At 44.1% G+C, this 21,647-nt stretch overlaps 1 protein-coding gene and 2 pseudogenes across 6 annotated transcripts in view; 1 reads left to right on the top strand and 2 right to left on the bottom strand.

The window, feature by feature from the left end:
- The window catches only part of LOC117067497 (schlafen family member 12-like), a 139,989-nt gene that overhangs the window by 51,554 nt on the left and 66,788 nt on the right, over positions 1-21,647 (bottom strand). For 3 of the 6 annotated variants that reach the window (XM_033184157.1, XM_033184154.1, XM_033184158.1), the window contains exon 3: positions 21,393-21,647. In XM_033184157.1, coding sequence (XP_033040048.1) covers positions 21,393-21,647 — 255 coding nt within the window. Of the gene's footprint in view, positions 1-3,321; positions 4,195-5,645; positions 5,831-21,392 lie in introns of those variants that run through there. The other 3 variants (XM_033184159.1, XM_033184156.1, XM_033184160.1) reach the window with 3 other exon arrangements.
- Positions 11,699-12,957, top strand: LOC117067501 (annotated as a pseudogene).
- Positions 13,785-15,724, bottom strand: LOC117066562 (annotated as a pseudogene).

Below are 21,647 nucleotides of genomic sequence, written 5' to 3'. Positions count from 1 at the left end.
CTACCTCAGCCTCCCAAGTAACTAGGATTATAGGTGTGTGCCACCAGGCCCCCTAATTTTTGTATTTTTAGTAGAGATGGGGTTTCATCATTTGGCCAGGCTGTTCTCAAACCCCTGACCTCAGGTGATCTGCCCACCTTGGCCTCCCAAAGTGCTAGGATTACAGGCATGAGCCACCACACCCATCGCCTTCATTCTTTTCTTTCTGCTCCACAGGCTTGATAAGTTGTATTGTCTTGCCTTCAAGTTCACTGATTTTCTTATTTCTGCCTGCTTACATCTCTTATCAAAATTCTTTAATATAATAATTTTTTTCCATTCAGTTATTTTTCAGTTCCATAGTTTCCGTTTGGCTCCTTTTAAAAATTTCTAGTTTGTTTGTTTGTTTGTTTGTTTAGATGGAGTTTTGCTCTTCTTGCACAGGCTGGAGTGCAATGGCACTCTCAGCTCACTGCAACCTTTGCATCCCTGGTACAAGCGATTCTTCTGCCTCAGCCTCCCGAGTAGCTGGGATTACAGGCACTCACCACCACGCCCAGCTAATTTTTTTGTATTTGTAGTAGAGACAGGGTTTCACCCTGTTGGCCAGGCTAGTCTGGAACTCCTGACCTCAGGTGATCCACCCGCCTCGGCTTCCAAAGTGCTGGGATTACAGGCATGAGCCACAGCACCAGGCCAATTTCTATTTTTTGTTGATATTACTATTTTGCTCATAAATTTTTCCTAATTTCCTTTAGTTCTTTGTCCATGTTTTCCTTTATCTCTTTGAAAATATTTAATATAGTTGTGTGTTTTTTGTGTTTTTAAAGTTACAGACAAAATTAAATATATTGGTTATGTACAAAATGTTTTCTTGAAAAATGTGTACATTATGGAACGGCTAAATTGAGCTAATTTCCATATGCATTACTTCACATACTTTTTTTTGTGGTGAGAACAGTTAAAATCTACTTTTTAAGCAATTTTCAAAAATAAAACACATTAATTATTGTCACTATGTTTACAGTAGAGCTGTTCAACTTATTTCCTCTATCTAACTGAAATTTTGTATCCTTTGACCAACATTTCCCCAACCCACCTCCACCCACTCCATCAATCTACTCTCTATTTCTAAGAGTTCAATTATTTTTAGATTCCACATATAAGTGAGATAATGCAGTATTTATCTTTGGCTGCCTGGCTTACTCCACTTAACATCCTCCAGATTCATCCACATTATCACAAATGACAGAGAATCTAAGAAAAGAGACTTAACTCCTGGTAGATGAACAACAGTGAAACCAGGTAAGCACAGTCATTTAAGTTTAAATTTAAAATTTGGCCAAGTGTACTGGCTCATGTCGGTAACACCAGCACTTTGGGAGGCCAAGGCAGGAATATTGTGTGTGCCCAGGAGTTCAAGGCTGCAGTGAGCCATGATCATGCCACTGCACTCTAGCCTGAATGACAGCGTGAGACCCTGACTCAAAAAGAAAAAGTAATAATACTCTTAATGTGGCAAAGTTATGCAAAAAAGCAAAGGGAGATGTGTGATCCCACCATGCCAAACTTTCTCCACAGTAAGTTTGCTTACTACCACAATTAGCATCCTTTAGACCCAATTTCTTCATATTTCTTAGACACGAGGATGCCCCAAGGGTGAGTCCACCTTCCATGCTGACCTGACAGAAAACAGTCTCCATTCTTTTTGCTCCCGCAAAAGCAGCAGGGGAATCGGTTCTACATCTGCCCAGCCACACAGCCCCAGCCCTACCATTTTCTGGTCATGCCTGGCCAAGCAGCCCCTGCTCTCCAATTCTTCCTGCAGCCTCTGTAACTGGAGTCCTGTCCCCTTTCCTCCCAGCCCACCTTCCTGCACTGTCTGCATCAGGCCTTGCTCTGGATGAACCCTTTTGGTTCACCCACCACACACAGAAGGGGACAGAAATCACATCTCACCCTCAGATTGCTTAAGGAGGGTGCCCATACCACTAGGAAACTTGGAACCCATGGGAGCTGCAGTTGAGCCATCTTATAGAGGACTCAGCACTCGTGGACTAGCCTGGGATCCTGGCCACTCCAGTCCAACACCTGCAGCCATGTAAAACTTTCCATGGTTGAAAACCTCTGGCTTCAGGCATACATCTGGAACACAATGCTAAAGATTAATTAATTAATTAATTGAAATAAATAAAAATGAGCTGGGGACTGAGCCCACCAAATCCCTAGGGCCTAAAATTCACTGGCCTCCCTTAAACCTTGGGTCTAGGTTTACAGGTTAGATGTTTCCACTGAAATCCTTTATACTTTTGACCATAGGGGAAATTCTATCAGAATTCTATCAGAACTCACGATTTAGGCTATGTTGTTGGCTATCTTTAATGGGAAAGAGGGTGGCATTCATATCTCCTTAGAGTTATGCCAGAACAGCAGGTTGGAAAGAAATGCAACCCACAAGGGCGGGACAGGAAGCATAAGAGCTACCTCCTTGGGAACAAAAAGCATGGAGCGTGATTTGCCCTCCTCGGATACCATTTTGCAATTAGTTCGGGACAGCACTGCTCTCACCCTTCCCCTCTTCTAGATGATAAACCAGCAGCGCAAGAGGGTGACTGGTTTTTCTTTCAGGATATAGCGACGCAGTTCGTCAGTGCCCGGTCACATTTCACCTAAATAACCCATTCCCCAACTCCCTGAATGCTCAGGACTCCAGGAGGATGGGCAATCCCCATCCGACGGATACCTGCCAAGACTGGCCTGTCCATACAGCACTCCCCGCTTCTCTAGCTCTGCTCCAACACCGCAGATCCCCGCGGCTCTCCCTGCGGCTCCCTTTGCCCGCCCTGCTGCTTTTTAAGGCGCTCCCCAGCCCACGCAGGGGCAGAAGTTTTGTCATCCACAGCTTTCAAGTTCGACATTGCTAAGCCCACAACAGCCTGCGGTTTTGACAGACGTTGCTACACAGACAGGAGCCAAGGAGCCAAAATGCTCAAAAGTGAGAAAAAGCAGCCCTGGGTATCCCCGGGAGGGGTGGGGTTGCGCTGGCAGCGCCCCACCTCGTCCCGGAGCCAACAGACCCCCCTGGGAATAAGAAACGGAGGCTGGAAGGTTTGGCAATGGAGCGGGACGAATTTATCTCCGCGCAATTCCCTGGAAACAGGATTCCTCGCAGGCGCGAATGCACCGCAGGTGCCAGCGCCCTTCCCTTGAGCAACTGAAAGTTAAATGCCCACGTGAATAGCTCTGCGGGATCACCGGAAGTTCTCGTTTCGTCTGTACCTATTTGTATTTTCTAAGCGAAAAAAAAAAAAGTCATTTGAAGAGAACAAAGAAAGAACGAACCTGGCGAGGTCCACGTCTGTGCACTCTTCACCGAGTAAGGGGACCTGAGTTCTTTTCCACTTTCCCGCTCTCCGCGTCCGGTGAGCGGCTAGCCCCTCCCTCAGCTGCATTTCTATTGGGCAGTTGATGCTCCGACGCTCTGGAAGTGGTGGCACCGCACGCGCTTTTATTGACTGTGCGCCTTTGCGAAATTGTGTCCTCAAAATTGACGAACGACCAAACCCCTAAAGGGGTGACATTTCAGCTTTACTCGTATACCAGAGCAGCACTGCTGTCCCCTTGCTTGAAAGCGCAATTGACGCCAGAAACCGGGGGAGAGCAGCTGCTACTGCACAGGGGAGGAGGGAGGTGCGAGGAGCGGGTTGCTCCCAGACAGACAGATTTGGACCCCTTAAGGTGTGGGGAGTATATTGCGGCCATCTAGGCCCATTAATTGGCTTCGGACACTCCAGTGGCTCCTCTAACTGGATACAGCCCTCCAGCCACATTGTTTTCGTGGGGTATGGTATGGTAATTACGATAATACAGGATTCTCCAGGCAACACATCTAAGAATTGTTACGAGAACCCATACCTTTTTGAAACGCACACAGACCAAATTGACTCACTAACTGAGGAGTTCACCAGTCTGAATTGCCGTTTCTCCCTAGCTCCATCCCACTCCGGACTCAATTAAGGCCTGCCGTTGGAAGTCCCATCTAGAATCTTAAGGTAGCGGCAGAGTACTTCTTCACATTGAATGAGCACATACATTGAAGGTATATAGCTGGCAGGGAGCGGTGGCTCACAACTCTAATCCCAGCACTTTGGGAGGCCGAGGTGGGCGAATCACCTGAGGTCAGGAGTTTGAGACCAGCCTGGCCAACATGAAGAAACCCCGTCTCTACTAAAAATACAAAAATTAGCGGGGCGTGGTGGCACGCACCTGTAATCCCAGTTACTCGGGAAGCTGAGGCAGGAGAATCTCTTGAACCTGGGAGGCAGAGGTTGCAGTGAGCCTAGATCGCGCCACTGCACTCCAGCCTGGGCGACAGAGCGAGACTTTGTCTCAAAAACAAAACAAAACAAAAAAGTACATAGCTGTGCTTTTCTTCATTTCATCTGATTCTCATGCCAGCTCTAAGGAAACAGTTTCACTGAAGTAAGGAAACTCTTCTTCAGTCATTGACTTAAAAAATTTAGTGCAGGGATTTTCCCAGAGCACCAAGAAGGCGCCCAAGAAGTAAGCAAAAAAGATTACGATGTTGTTCCTATGCCGTCGCAGTGGCTCACCCCTATAATCCCAGCACTTTGAGCGGAGGAGACAGAAAGGTCGCTTGACCCCAGGAATTCAGGACTAGCCTGGCAATATAAGGAGACGTCATCCCTACAAATAATTTTTAAAAATAACCGGGCGTGGTGGCAGTGCATTTGTGGTCCCAGCTACTAAGGAGGCTATGGTGGGACAATTAAATTGAAATGCTATGTGCCTGACCCAACGGTAGACACGTAGTAGGCACTCAACTCATATGTTTAATTGAATTGAATATCCCTTAGGAAACACACACCCACAACCACTTGAACTTCGGCTGTTGAGGCTGCCATGATCAGCCTACCGCACTCCAGCCTGAGTGACAGAGTGAAACCCTGTCCATATATATATATATACACACAAACATACATATATATGTCAAATGAATGCAGCAATGTACCCCCCAAAATTGTATTAAGACCAACAGAGGCTTACTCCAGGTATCCAAGAGATTTAGATGTGAAAATCAATCAGCCTATCCACTGCATTAATGAAAAAAGGAACACCACATGATTATTTCCATAGATGCCAAAAAAGCATTTGACTCTTGAAAGTTACGCTCAGAAAGAGTACACATGACGTCTGCACTTACTCCATAGGTCAAAACAAGTCACCTTGCCAAGCCCAATATCAATGGGGCAGAAAACTATCATCTACTTCCAGAGAGGAACACCAACCTGTGGAACATTATTACGGTTTATACAGCACAGCATCTTATGCTCCAAGTGGGAGAAAAATCCCACAACGAGTCATGATTTTTAAAAAAGAACCCTTAGCAAATTAGGAATAGAAAGAAATATCCGACATCCAGATCCTCACCACCAACACTTCCACCATCTCCTGTTCCTCCTCCCTCCAAAGGGCGCCATAGCCACCGGCCCCCTCCTCCCCAGTGCCCCCGCCATGGGGGACATTTAAGCATTCCTGTGGTACCCATCACCATTTCAATTTAATTGTTTTCTGTGAAGCGGTTTTTGCAAATTCACATTACTTAAGCAGAGGGAGAGAACCTGGACTGATCAGAGCATGTAAACCTGTGTGATCTAAGGTTTGTCAGCCTCTGCAAGGAGCTTTGTTCCATCGTCCTTCCATCCCCAGGAGGAGGAGCTTGAAGCGAGTCAGTCCTGGGGCTTGCTGACATGGGTGGCCCATTGGAAAGGAGAACAGGTGAGGTGAAGCAGTAGGCATGAGTCCCTCCATCCTTGGGCTTCCCGGACCCCTGTGACGGGAGAAAGGGCTCTCTTACACCGCACTCAGGGAGACCACTTCTCAGGGTGGGGTCTGATGGAGAGACCTCTAGGGAGAAAGACATCCCCGTTGTGTGAGTGGCATTTCCTTAAGCTGGCAGCAACAGGGAGCTCCCACTGTGTCGGGGGGTGAAATAGTTCTGGGCAGACCCCGTTCCCCTTCCTCTATGAAGGAATAAGTTGGACCAAGGGAAGTCGGGGACATAGAAAACGAACCAAAACAATGCCAGGGCGTCTCCCGCTTTACTCTTCAGGAATGGTGTCCCAAGTTGGAGGCTTTGTGTCAGCTGCAAATCCTACCAGTTATGTCCAAGAATGGCTTTCCCTCGGGCAGGTAGCAGTGGTCATCACCCACTGGGAATATGGCATAGTACCTCAGCTCCATTCCTTGCATGCTAAGGACTGCGGGAATGAGGGGGTCAGATAAAGAACAAACCTCAAAACGAACAATTCAATTGAAATGCTATGTGCCTGACCCAATGGTAGACACGTAGACACTCAACTCATATGTTTAATTGAATTGAATATATCCCTTAGGAAACATACACACACACACACACAAAACCATAGGAGCCCCAGCCAGTTTACTCCAGGTAGATTTCCACAATATGCAAAGTGGTGGTGGGGTCAAGGCAGATGACACCAGCACTTAAAACTCTGTGTGTGTGTATGCGTGGGTGTACGTTTGGGAAGAAAAACAAAGGTGCAGACTATCTTCCTTTTTTCTTCTTCAGCCTCCATCCCTGGCTTCCTCCCCTCACACACACTGGACTTGGTACAAAATGTCGGTGTGGTTCTAGATGAAGCATTGGGGTGGGGGAGGGAGAGGGAGCTTTGTGTAAAGCGCCTACTGGAAATGCACTGTGGGGTTTTTTCCTGTATGGGAAACCATTTATGCCAAACTTTTCCCCATTTCCCATATTTATCTCATCTGGTTAGCTGCCTCTGCTTCCAGCTTAGTGTAATTCTCTTTGCCAGCTGCACAAAGCTGATTTTTTCCGAAGTCTAAAGACTGAGCTCACCTGGCCAGACTGTTGTGTGTTTTGTTGAAATTTTTCATAATGTAATGCCATATTTATTGTTTTAAAAATGAAAGGAATACTAATAAGTCTTAAAAGTTCCTTCATGCATAAGATTTTTTTCCAGTTACTGGGCTTAATTGGCGTACATTAATTAGATGTCCATACTGTATTTTGTTTGCATTAAGTAATTTTCTTTTTGACTTAGTATCTGGCACACAAAATGGGTTAGTACTACAGTATTTGCGTTACTTTAAGTACTAAGTATGCAAGTTTCCTGGTACCATTGAGTTGCTGCTATTAAAGCTCACACACAAAATGGCTAAAAGTTACAAGTGTGCAAATTATGATTGCATGAATCTTAGAACATAAAATGTATAAAGGGCAACACATCAGCTGTCAAACAGTATTAGGTATGTGTTTATATGTACAGAGTTGTGCATAGCAATCGTTTTATTTAAGTTGATGTGTAGTCTACTCACATTTTCATTATTTAGTAATTTTGTACAAAAATAGCAATTAATTTGTAAACATTACCAGAATAATTTCTAGCTGGCTTGTAATGTTTTAAGAGTGTTATTTTGTTTTCATTTTTTTTTTTTTTTCTGTGTCTTTGTTGTGGTTCTTGTTTTCGTTTTTGTTGTACGTGTAGATCTGTAAATAAAATTGTAGTATTTAAAGCTTAAGCTTTCTGGAAAAAGAAAATAAGAATTCAATGTTTGCATGACAACTCGTGTGTATGAGAAGGAGGGATTTGAAGGAAGATGGCTTGCAGAGTAAGTCGGGTGGCAATTGTCAGGGTGTGGGAATTTATTTTCCTACGGAGTACGTGATTTTGTAAAAAGGAAGCATTTCTCCCAAAACTGGGAGTAGGCAAACTACTAATCAGTTTAGCTTTGTGTTGTACACTAGTTTAAAAAAGAAAATAAGTAATATAATGTAAAAAACAACAAAAGAAAGCTTTTATGATGGATTTTGTAAATAGATTTGTTACAGGGTGACCTGTTCTCTAGCTGTGATCTTACCACTTCAAATGGGTGTAATTTGAATAAATTTTGCATAGTAAAGGATCAATAAAATTATTTTTTAGAAAAAAAGAAATATCCTTAATCTGTTAAAGATTATTTATAAAACACAAACTTTTAAAAATCAAACTCAATGAGGAAATATTAAAAACTCTCCCAGGAGTTTTAGGAATGAGGCAAGGATACTCTTTACTTTCACTTCCATTGCAGCTTGTGCTGGAGGCCTTGGGCAGTGCAATAAGGCACACATAGCTGAACAACCCTGAAAAACAATAAAGGTCTAATACAACAGCAATGCGCCTGGGCACGCACACAAATAGACCAGCAAACCAATGGGACAGTCGAGAGGATCCAGAAGCAGGCAATGTACAGTCACCTGACTTAGGATGCAGGAAGGGAGCATGCTGGAGCAGGGGACAGAGGGCTTCTGTAGTGGGAGGAGGACTAGTTCAGGGCCAGGACCAGGGTGAGGAAAGTGACGCATGGCCAGGCAAAGGCAGGGTTGCAGCCTATCTTTATTTAACATTTTTATGTTTTATTCATCACCGCTTTTTGCGTTAATTTTGATGTATTTATTTATTTATTTATTTTTATTTTTTGAGACGATATTCCTTTGTCACCCAGGCTGGAGTGCAGTGGCCGGATCTCTGCTCAAGGCAATCTCCACCTCCCAGGCTCAGATGATCCTGAAACACTGGAGTAGCTGGGACTACAGGGGCACCCCACCACACTGACTCATCTTTGTTTGTTTTCTGTAGAGATGGGGCTTTGCTATGTTGCCCAGATTGGTCTCAAAACTCCTGGGTTCATGCAATCCGCCCACCTTGGCCTCTCAAAGTGATAGTATTACAGGCATGAGCCACCACGTCTGGCCACATTAATTTTGATTTTTTAAATATTGTTTATCTTGTTTACTGAGAGGTGGTGTTTCTTTGGTGTTCCCTTTAATTTTGGACTAGCAAGTGCTTCACTCTCCTTACCCAGTCCTCCCCATAGGTTCATTGTCTTAAGTGCCCTGACGGTTTCAAGGGTTTCTAGGTAAGTCAATATCCTTCATATTGTACACTTCAAATACGTGCAGTTTCAAGTATGTCGATTATAGCTCAATATAGCTACTTTTACAGTAACATATAAAACAATAGAGTGCAGGCTGTGTGCACTGGCCACCTTTTCCTGCAGCTGTGGTCTCCGGCCCAGTTTGTGACATCTCCAGAACACAGGCCAAAACAATCCCCCAGGGCAACGGCGTGGTACTTGAGACTCCTGCTGCAGGTGTCTCCACTCCCCGCGCCTTCTTTGACTCTGCCCGGGGTGGGATGCTGCGCTCAGAAGCTGAGGCCCGCGCCCACCTCCCTAACCCCATCCCACCCCCACCAGTCCGCTTCTGCTTGCAAGCGGCAGAGATTGGTGCCCACCCAACCCTTTTCGAGGCAGGCAAGGATTAGACCGGGATCTGACACCAATGGGCGCTGGCCTTTGCGCCCACTAACAACTGGTCAGGGTGAGGACCCCCAGACCTGCTGGGATGAGGGCAGAATCTGAAGCGCGCAGCGTGAACGAAAGAGACTGGAGAAAGCTGATTCGAAAAAAAAGACAAAAACAAACAAAACAAAACAAAACAAATACGCCAAGACGTGGCAGTGTCTACAGCGCCTTCGGGAGCATTAAATTCCCCACCAGGAAACCGAAACCAGACCGATGCTGAGGTCTCACCTATTCCTGGGTGCGCAGTGAGGTCGCCCCCCACCCCCAAATGGCTGTCACAGCACGCAGGAGAGCAGCTCAGTTACCAGGGAAACATCCTGGCGACACCACCTGTGGCCATCCCTGGGGAATGAGGTTCAGAACTATTCCTTAGTCCAGGCACGGTGGCCCACGTAATCCCGACACTTTGGGAGGCTAAGGTGGGTGAATCTTAAGAGCTCAGGAAATCAAGGCTGCATCAGCCGTGATCGCACCACTGCACTCCAGCTTTGGCGATAAGAGTGAGACCCACTCAAAAAAAATGATTTCTTAAATGTTAATTATGAAATATTTCAGACGTACAAAAAAGTGTACCACCACCAGCGCATCCACTACCACCTTAGAAAATGAAGCCCCGCGTTTCCTCCTGGACCTGTTTCCCTCCCTCTCGACTTCCTTCTTCCGACTTCCCACCGCCCCATCGTCCCTCCGGCGCCTCCTTTCCCTTCCCTCCCCTCATGACCTCAGCTCCCTTCCCTTCTCCCTGGAAGGAGCGGGGCGGAAGATCCAGCCCCAGCGCTGCCCCACGCCCACGCTGGATTAAAGCCCACGCAGTAGTCGTCTGTCTCCACGGTGGCAGCATTTTCCTGTCCTCCCCAGGAATGAGAGAGTGCAGCGCTCCTCTTTCCCTTTGCAGGTGTATGAAAGCAAGATCGCCTTCTCAGCCTTCTCTTTGCGCCTCCCCAGACCTTCAGCTCTCAAGTGATTCTTATGGCTTTGTGCAGGGAGCGGGTCACCCATTCAGCAAAAAGTCACCGAGGGCCCAAAATGTTTTGCCAGAGAAATAGGACGGCTGAAAATGTTACTCTGATGGTACAAATGGAATAACTCTGTAGGCGTACATAATTAGCTGTGTTTTCCCAGGGTGTCAAAAGCCACCGTAGGCTGGGCACGGTGGCTCACGCCGTAATCCCAATAATTTGGGAGGCCAAAGCGGGAGGATTGGTTGAGCCTAGGCAGCCTGGGCAACAAAGCTAGACTCCTGTCTCTACAAAAAACAAAACTAGGCTGGGCGCGGTGGCTCACGCCTGTAATCCCAGCACTTGGGGAGGCCGAGATGGGCGGATCGCCTGAGGTCAGGAATTCGAGACCAGCGCTGGGCAAAATAGCGAAACCCCGTCTCTACCAAAAATACAAAAATTCGTTGGGCTTGGTGGCACACACCTACAATCTCAGCTACTAGGGAGGCTGAGGCAGGAGAATCGCTTGAACCCAGGAGGCAGAGGTTGCAGTGAGCCGAGATCGCACCACTGCACTCCAGCCTGGGCGACAAGAGCAAAACTCCATCAAAAAACAAAAACAAAAACAAACAAAACTAGCTACCTAGGCTTAGCAGCACTGTCTATAGTACTAGCTACTCAGGAGGCTGAGCAGGGAAGATAGCAAGCTAATATTCATTTCCATTATAACCCGATTTAGTGGAAGGCCACGTTTACATTCTCATACTGTTCTATTTAGAGCAGGGAATACACTCGTCTGACTTGGTAACTAAGTGTAGTTATTTTAGAAGTTCCAAAGCAATCCGGCAGTCTTGAAAATGCCTTCTTTGCATTTTCAAAGAAAATGTTTATTTCACCCCAGGAAGAATCAGGGAGAAGATTCATAAGCATTGTGTAAACCTTGGATTCATTAAACAATTTTAACAAAGGGTATAACTTTAGAAGCATTAAATTTGATTTTCTTGTATTTTTGTTACTAAATAATACTAAGACCCTCTAAATCTTCATGAAAAATCTTAGTAAAGAAAGGATTCTTGGACCAGGCGAGGTGGCTCATGCCTGTAATCCCAGCACTTTGGGAGGCCAAGGTGGAAAGATCGCTTCGGAGTTTGAGACCAGCCTGTACAACATAGCGAGACCCTCTAAAAAATAATAATAATTAAAAGAAAGAGTCATGGAGCGGCAGCCCAGAGCGGCGGCGGGGGCGGAGGGGCGCGGGGCTCGGAGGCCCAGCTGAGCCGGCAGTGTGAGCGAGAACGCGATCCGGGAGGCGGCGACTGCGGGGCGGGGGGGGGGCCGGGGGGAGGAGCCGGAGCCGCCTGGGATGTTCAGTCATGAAATCAGTGCGTACAGAGCAGATCCAGATGGTAGTGTCTTGCTACCTCAAACGCTGGCAGTACATGGACTCAGAGGGTCCCCTGAAGCAAGGACCACGGCTGCCACAGACTGCTGAAGAGATGGTGGCCAATCTCACAGTACAATCAGAATCCCGTTGTGCCAACATAGTGTCTGCAGCCCCTTGCCAGGCAGAATCCCAGCAATATAAAGTACAGTTTGGACGACAGCGGAATTTTTTCTCACCGATTCTGATTCACAGCGTAGCCACGAAGTGAAGCCTCTCCTCTATCCTCTCTTTGTCTACCTCCATCTCAACCTGGTCCAGAACGGTCCAAAGAGCACAGTGGAAAGTTTTTACAGCCGCTTCCATGGAATGTTTCTGCAGAACGCTAGCCAGAAGGAGGTCATTGAGCAGCTACAGACCACTCAAACTATCCAGGACATCCTATCTAACTTCAAGCTTCGAGCATTCCTAGATAAAAAGTACGTGGTCCGTCTCCAAGAAGACAGCTACAGCTACCTTATCTGCTACCTCCAAAGTGACAACAATACTGCCCTGTGCAAAGTCCTCACCTTACATATTCATCTGGACGTGCAGCCTGCCAAGACAACAGACTACCAGCTGTATGCAAGTGGCAGCTCCTCCCGAAGTGAGAACAATGATTTGGAGGCCCCTGACACGCCCAGCCCTATTCTGCAGAAGGAGGCTGCCCTGGAGGTCTTACAGGAGAGCATTAAGCAAGTCAAGGATGGGCCTCCCTCCCTCACTACCATCTGCTTCTATGCCGTCTATAACACCTAGCAGCTGTTGAACACTGCAGAAATCTCCCCCAATAGCAAGCCGCTTGCTGCTGGATTTGACAACTCCTGTATGAAACTCGGGAGCTTACAATCCAAGAAGTTAAAATCAGAGTCCCATCAAGTAGTCATGTCCCACATCTATTTGACTTGTGATATCTGGAGGAGGAGGTATGAATACCATTTTTTCTTCCATGAACCTGCCTTCCTAATTTGCTTAGAATGTCCTTACCAAACACGACATATCTTAGAATGGACTTCCTAATTTTCCTCATCATATAGCTAAAGCCAGACTAATGCCATGTAACTTGTAGCCATTGAATTCCTGCACATGCCTAACCTAAGGTGTAAAAACAATTTTTAGCAACATTGCCTTAACATTATTAATGAATGGTAGTATTTATACTATCTGAAATGTGGATAACAACCCTAAGCCTAATTAAAGACCTTTAGCTAATATTGACTTTAGCTGAGATTTGCAGCAAATATGCACTTATGTGTGCGCACAATTGCTCAGGTATAAATAATTAGAAGTAGGATTACTGAGTCGAAGGGCCTGCATTGTAAACCGTAATGAATATTACTTTTCCCACAGAAAGTTGTACCATTTCACAGTCTCAGCAGCAGTAGTGAGAACACTGGTGTCCCTGCACCCTCACCACACTGGATGGTATTGCCTTTCTGAGGCCAGTGCATATCCTGTGGATCCAAGTACCCCACAGCCAAGTTCCCAGACCCCACTTTGAGAAGTAACACAGGAAGTAGAGTTGCCAGCTCTCCCTCATCAGTCAGTGTTCAATCTTTTTTGGTTTGTAACCACTTAGTCATTGAAAAGGACAGGCACAGCTTGGGTTTCAGGTCACCAAAAATCGCTACCTTAGAAAAAATGTAGGCCAAGGAAGATAGAAATTAAACTTCACAGAGTTAACTTTCCTTCAGAGTGGTCCTGTGAAAGCTGCGGGTCAAAATATTTTTGTCTTATCGCCACTGAAATTCAGGTAGCTCCGCCTCACATTACTTTGGATGGAAAATTCTTTATACAATGTTGAAAAATTAAGGAACAAAAATAGTACTCTAATTAAATTATGGTTAATAATAAGGATATCAAGAATATTGAATGTACTAAATTAAGCCATTGTTTTCCTGTTTCTGTTTTCTGGGTCTGCTTCCAGTTAGTAGGGCCTTTACATTTTTGATTATTGCAGCAGAGTCAGTATAATTCAAGGATTTCCTTATGATGAGTAAAGAGTCTGATTCCCATGTAGAAGCTTTAATTTCTAGAAATTTTTTTTTGAGATTAAGGAAGGAGACCACCCCTCATATTGTCTTTCAACACAGACCACTGGATGTTTTTAACATAAGCAAGGCCATATGTACATTATAATCACATGTTTTAGAAATGAACAAAATCTGTGATATTTCAGTAACTCATAGTGTACTTATAAAGTGAAAAGATCTCTATCAAAATATGCTTTTCACTGGAAAAAATTAACCAAATGGATTTACACAAAGTAAACATTAACTTTGGTAGATTTCAGTGTAGAATGGTTCATAACAAGCATATTTGCCCTTATGCTCAACTACCAAGTTAAGAATTTTTTAAGTATTTTAACTGAGATTTTATTATGTTGACATTTGTTTCTCATTCCACATCGTCTTCAGCCAAGCGCTGAGCACTTACAGGTGTCTAATTAACTGGTAGGGGCTTTGTCAGAAGTATCTGGATCACTGGTGGTGGAAAAGTTTGTTGTAGCACTTGAAATAGCTGTTGTGGCTGTCCACACACAGAACTTGGATTTGTCAGGTGGTCTACACTTTGAGCTAGGATCTCTTCACCAAAGCTGTATCTCTTCAAGGAAGAATTTCTGAGCAGCTTCAGCATCTTTGAGGTCAGCAAACTTGGAAAGCTCAACTCTCTCCTCGGCCAGCTTCTGTTTCTTTCTTTCCTCTGGAAGCCTGTTCTTTAAGTTGGGGTCACTTCGTCTTTTGCGGTCGAAGTAGATGCAGTACCCCATGAAAAGGGCCCCGCATACCGCAGCGGCGATGGCTCCCTTCCGACCCAGCCTCTTCCCCAGAATGCGGAGTGTGGACTACGGCGGTGGGGGAAAGGAGCGGATGCCCACAAACCATCTGGGCACAGGGAGCCGCGCAGACCCGACGCCGGCAGGACAGGCACTCGGAAAGCAAGATTCAGGGTTCTGAAGATTAAAATCGTTAATGCATTTATTATATTTGTGCAAGTTTCAGAGAGAGTCATGCGTATAGGATTACCACTGAGTTTATCCATGCCTGGAGAGTGTTTCTTTTGTTTTTGTTTATTTGTTTGTTTTGATTTTTTGCTTGTTTGTTTTTGAGACACGTTCTCGTTCTGTCACTCCAGGTTGGAGTGCAGTGGCTTGATCTCAACTCACTACAACCTGCTCCTCCCAGACTCAAACGATCCTTTCACCTCAGCCTTCAGAGTAGCTGGGATTACAGGCACGGCCACCAAGCCCGGCAATTTTTTTTTTTTTTTTTTTTTTTTTTGAGATGGAGTTTCGCCCTTTGTTGCCCAGGCTGGAGTGTAGTGGCACCATCTCGGCTCACTGCAACCTCCATCTCCCGGGTTCAAGCAATTCTCCTGACTCAGCCTCCCAAGTAGTTGGGATTACAGGCGCCTGCCACCACACCCAGCTAATTTTTGTATTTTTAGTACATACGGGGTTTCATCATGTTGGCCAGGCTGGTCTCGAACTTCTGACCTCATGATCTACCAGCCTCTGCCTCCCAAAGTGCTGGGATTACAGGCGTGAGCCACCGCACCCCGCCACTGTTTCTTAAAAAGTTAGCATATTTAAAGAATTAGATGTTTTGGGCTTAATTTCTTAATTTTTCCCTGGGATTCTTAGAGACCCCCTCTACTAGATTTATATAAACACTTAGTAACATCTTGAAACTGATCAACATAGGACCATAGAATTTGAGAGACATTAATGTCCTTATTTTCTAATATCCACTGAAGATAGTCTATCTTTCTGAGGAAACTACTTCTCTTAGTTGTCTTTGACATATCACTACCACTTCACAAGAACAAACAGTTTTTGCAACTCTATTACTTCAGCATCAAAAAGATTGGGGTCCTTACTGGGGGCATGGAATCTTCTAAGATTCTTCATTCCATGTTCCAGCTCCCCAGCATATAGGAACCTCAGTGCATCAGCATTAATTGTCCTAAAGCAAAACATTCCATCACTGTGATCAGATTAAAACTCTAACCAGTTCTGCCCTTCCATTCTGGAATACATATTTAAGGAGGATAGAAATATACTCCTTCTTCTTATAGTACAGGATTTGTCAGCCTTGGCACTATTGAGATTAGGGGGTGGAAAATTCTTTCTTGGGGGGGGCTATCCTGTACCTTCTAGGATGTTCAGCAGTATCCCTGGCCTCTACCCATTAGGTACCATTAACACACTCCCCTCAAGTGGTAACAATCAGAAATATCTCCAGATATTATGTCCCTTGGAGGGCAAAATCCACCACCACCACCACTACCACCACCCCCACTCTATTGAGAGCCACTGGTCTAGTCTAATGAAGAGCAGATTAATTTTAACAATTAGCAGACCTATTTTAATGATCCATATACTAGTGCCATCCAACAGAAATATCATGCAATACATAAATGTGATTTTAATATAGTAAGCACATTTTTAAAAGGTAAAAATAAATAGGCAGCATTACTTTTAATAAAATATTTTATTCAACTAAATATTTCCAAAATATTATCATTTTGACATGTAATCCATTTAAAATTATTCATGTAATTTTTCATTCTTTGTCACACTAGTTTTTGAATCCCAGTGTATATTTTACACTTACATGTCATCTCAATTTGGACCAGCCGCATAGCAAGCACTAATTTGCTACACATGGCTAATGTGTGCCATGGGCACTGCAGCCATATACAGTGACATCTGGCAAAAGCCAGAATAGTCAACATCAAATTAAGCAAACAAACAAATAGCAGTGAGGGCACAGATCTTGGTTTTGCCATTCTTCAATAAAAGGTATCAGAGCTTCATGGAGAAATGGCTGATTTTAGGGCTGGGGCAGAGAAAAAAAAATCACAAGCATTCCTATACACCAACAGTATACAAGCAGAGAGCCAAATCATGAGTGAACTCCCATTCACAATTGCTACAAAGAGAATAAAATACCTAGGAACACAACTTACAAGGGACATGAAGGACCTCTTCAAGAACTACAAACCACTCCCTAAGGAAATAAGAGAGGATACAAATAAATGGAAAAACATTCCATGCTCATGGATAGGAAAAATCAATATTGTGAACATGACCGTACTGCCCAAAGTAATTTATAGATTCAATGCCATTGCCATCAAACTACTTTCTCCACAGTGACTTTCTCCGCAGAATTAGAAAAAACTACTGTAAACAAAAAAAGAGCCCACATAGCCAAGACAATCCTAAGCAAAAAGAACAAATCTGGAGGCATCACACTACCTAACTTCAAACTATACTACAAGCCTACAGTGACCAAAACAGCATGGTACTGGTACCAAAACAGATACATCAACCAATGAAACAGAATAGAGACCTAAGAAATAACACCACACATCTACAACCATCTGATCTTCGACAAAACTGACAAAACAAACAATGGGGAAAGGATTCCCTATGTAATAAATTGTGCTGGGAAAACTGGCTAGCCATATGCAGAAAACAGAAACTATACTCCTTCCTTACACCATACACAAAAATTAACTCAAGACGGATTAAAGACTTGAATGTAAAACTCAAAACCATAAAAACACTAGAAGAAAACCTAGGCAATATCATTCAGGACATAGGCATGGGCAAAGACTTTATGACTAAAAACAAAAGCAATTGCACCAAAAGCTAAAATTGACAAATGGGATCTAATCAAACTAAAGAGCTTCTGCACAGCAAAAGAAACTATCATCAGACTGAACAGGCAACCTACAGAATGGGAGAAAATGTTTGCAATCTACCCATCTGACAAAGGGCTAATATCCAGGGTCCACAAGGAACTTAAACAAACTTACAAGAAAAAAAAAAACATCAAAAAGTGGGCAAAGGATATGAAGAGACACTTCTCAAAAGAAGACATTTATGACCAGGTGCAGTGGCTCACGTCTGTAATCCCAGCACTTTGGGAGGCTGAGGCAGGCGGATCACTTGAGGTCAGGAATTCGAGATCACCCTGGCCAATATGATGAAACCCCATCTCTATAAAAATACAAAAATTAGCTGGGCGTCATGGTGGGTGCCCTTAATCCCAGCTACTCAGGAGGCTGAGGGAGGAGAATTGCTTGAACCCGGGAGGCAGAGGTTTCAGTAAGCCGAAATCGCACCACTGCCCTCCAGCCTGGGTGACAGAGTAAGACTCTGTCTCAAATAAAAAGACATTTATGCACCCAAAAAACATATGCAAAAAAGCTCATCATCGCTGGTCATTAAAGAAAAGCAAATCAAAACCACAATGAGATACCATCTCATGCCAGTTAGAATGATGATTATTAAAAAGTCAGAAAATAACAGATGCTGGAAAGGATGTGGAGAAATAGGAATGCTTTTACAATGTTGGTTAATTCAACCATTGTGGAAGACAGTGTGGCAATTCCTCAAGGACCTAGAACCAGAAATACCACTTGACCCAGCATTCCCATTACTGGGTATATACCCAAAGGATTATAAATCATTCTACTATAAAGACACGTGCACATATATGTTTATTGCAGCACTATTTACAATAGCAAAAACTTGGAACCAACCCAAATGCCCATCAATGATAGACTGGATTAAGAAAATGTGGCACATACACACTATGCAACCGTACAAAAGAATGAGTTCACTTCCTTTGCAAAGACGTGGATGAAGCTGGAAGCCATCATTGTCAGCAAACTAACACAGGAACAGAAAACCAAACACCACATGTTCTCACTCATGAATGGGAGTTGAACAATGAGAACACACGGACACACAAAGGGGAACATCACACACTGGGGCCTGTCAGAGGGTAGGGGGGCAAGGAGAGGGAGAGCATTAGGACAAATACTTAATGCATGCAGGGCTTAAAACCTAGATGACAGGTTGATTGGTGCAGCAAACCACCATGGCATATCTATGTAACAAACCTGCATGTTCTGCACATGTATCCCAGAACTTAAAGCAAAATAAAATAAATAAATAAATAAAGAACTTCCAATGGCTAATACTAGAACAATTTGAGCAACTAAATAAACAATGTGGTATTCAAATATAACACAAAATATTAAATAAGTACCTATAAGTTCATTCATACAAGTAAAGGATTGAATGAATGAGTAAATGGTCTCCTATACAGAAGAATTCCAAATAACGTATGTATAATAGCTTCATCCTCTCTCCCCACATGAAGGAGGTGGCACTTCAATCCCCACCCTTTGAGTGTGAACTGCACTTATGACATTTGAGGGAGGGAAAGTAACTACAGTGGATTAACCTGGCAAACACTTCCTGACTCATGTGGTCAAGGTTAATATCAACATGATAAGACATGTTGATCGCATACACGCTTGATATGATATGATGACAGTTACAGTTCACTCCTGTGGTTCTCCTCTTGAAAACCTTGAGTATGAAAAATAAAATCCTAAGCCCCCCAACCACTGAAGAGACCCCCTCTTGGCCAAGGGAACCCCAGAAAAACCTTAAAAGCTGAATTTGCAAGCATGATGAGATGGCCGGTCAGCTGCACCTCATTATAACCGCTCTCTTTTGCAGTTTAGACACAACAACTGACCAGCACTCAGGTTAAAATAAACATCATAAGACTGATGAAACAGTCTCTTTGTGGCAATAAGATACCAAGTTATAAATAGGACCAAGTAAGTCACACATCCCTACAGTTAAAGAATAAACTATGTTCTAATGGCCACAAGCTTTTTCTTTTCTTCTATCAGCTAAACAAGCACTGGCCTGGAGATAAGCAATATTAAAACAACTGCAGCTCATCCACTGCCAGACATGAACCAACTGACCCCCTGCTCCACCAGCCATAACTACAACTTTGACTGGACAAGAGACTGATTTTAGTAACTTTCTCCTAATAACAAGACCACCAACCATGGACAGGTTCTGGCTGGTTTCGAGTCTGAGCACTTGAGTGCCTTCTTGTCCTGAAAAGACTTTTGATGTATAGGGTCTAATTGTAATAGATATAAAAGTCAAAACATATAGAGTCTAATTGTAATACATATAAAAGTTAAGTCTCTACTGGCTGGGCGCGGAGGCTCACGCCTATAATCCCAACACTTTGGGAGGCCGAGACGGGTGGATCACCTGAAGTCAGCAGTTCAAGACCAGGCTGGCCAACATGGCGAAACCTCGTCTCTATTAAAAACACAAAAATTAGACAGGTATGGTGACACACGCCTGTAGTCCCAGCTACTCGGGAGGTTGAGGCAGGAGAATTTCCTTGAACCCAAGAGGCAGCAGTTGCAGTGAGCTGAGATCATACCACTGCACTCCAGCCTAGGTGACAGAGCAAAACTCCATCTCAAAAAAACAAAAAAGTTGTCTCTACTAAAAAGTGAACGTGGGACAATACACACAATAAGCATGTTTACTCTCCATGCATATGCACAACCGCCTCTCAGGAGTATTCATAGCTCCTACTATAACCTGATGAATATGTATACTTTCCCAAGCCATTCAGCACAAATCCCTGTTCCATCCTCCCGTCTCTCAAAGTGCTGCCTTTCTGCCTAAGCTTCCCCCCAATCAGGATGGCCAGCCTGCAGGTTGTAACACTTTATAATAAATAAAATCTCCTTTCTAAACTTATAAATTGTGTGATTTTTAAGTTGACAACCTGTAACTCCAGCCTAACTATGAGAAAAACATCAGACAAACCCAAAAGGAACATTCTACAAAATGCCTGAACAGTGCTTCTCAAAACTATCCAGGTCTTCAAAAATAAAGTCTGAAAAATTATCATAGATCCAAGGAAGCTAAGGAGACATAACTGCTAAATGTCATATGGTGTCCTGGATGGGATCCTGGAACAGACACAGCACAGTAGGAGAAAACTGGGAAATCCAGAGAAAATGTGGAGTTTAGTTCACAGCACTGTACTATGGTTGTGACAAGTGAACCACAGTAATGTAGTAATGAAAGAGGGAACTGAGTGAGGGGTACGCAGGAACTTTCTGTACTATCTTTGCAACTTTTCTGTAAGTCTATGAATATTCTAAAACAAAAAGTTTACTTAAATTTTAAAAGCATTTTGTTTTATTTTACCATGGCTGGGTGGATTTTCAGATCTTTAATGAAGTAAGTCCCAGCTAGCTAAAGCCAGATTGCAGAGGTAGGCAGGCACCATCCAAACCCAATTGAGCCTGGCACAGTGGCTCATGCCTATAATCTCAGCAATTGGGGAGGCTGAGGCAGGAGGATCACTTCAGCCCAGGAGTTCAGGAATACGCTGAACTATGATCACTCCAGCCTGGGCTACATAGTGTTTTCACAAAAATATTTTTAAATTATCCAGGCATGATGGCATGCAACTGGGTCCTAGCTTCTCAGGAGCCTGAGGTGGAAGGAATGCTTGACCTCAGGAGGTTGAGGCTGCAATGAGTCGTGATGGCGCCACTGTACTCCAGCCTGGGTGACAGAGCAAGACTCTGTCTCAAGAAAATGAAAAATGACCTGAGTCGGTTTTCTTTAGCTAAAAAAGGTAGAAAAAATTACCCCATTCTGCTCTCCTAAACACAGCTTGTTGTCACAGATAATTTTACCACTTAATTTTCAAGGAACAAGGTTACTTAGCAGAGAAAATTAAACCCAGATTAAATAATACTTAGAGACATAAGGTCCAATTGTTTACCTGATGAAGTTCCTCAGAGACTGACTTTCACAAACGTAGAGAATTCTGTGTGCCTCACAGTGAAACACATTCCTGATCTTCTCCATGATCTTCATGGCCATGATGGTCTTCCCTGAGCCAGGTAAGCCGTGGACAAACAATTCTCTGTTCTTGCGGAGGCTTCTGGAGAATATCTCATACTGCTGGGCTGTGAGCAGATTTAAAACCTCACAGCCGAGCTGGTCACTCAAGAGAGACCTGAAGCCAAGCAAGACA

The sequence above is a fragment of the Trachypithecus francoisi genome, unplaced genomic scaffold (genome assembly GCF_009764315.1).
Source record: "Trachypithecus francoisi isolate TF-2019V2 unplaced genomic scaffold, Tfra_2.0 Lachesis_group20, whole genome shotgun sequence".
Classification (NCBI taxonomy): domain Eukaryota; kingdom Metazoa; phylum Chordata; class Mammalia; order Primates; family Cercopithecidae; genus Trachypithecus; species Trachypithecus francoisi.
The sequence above is the reverse complement of the archived record's forward strand: the minus strand, read 5'-3'. Positions and strand labels throughout refer to the sequence as shown.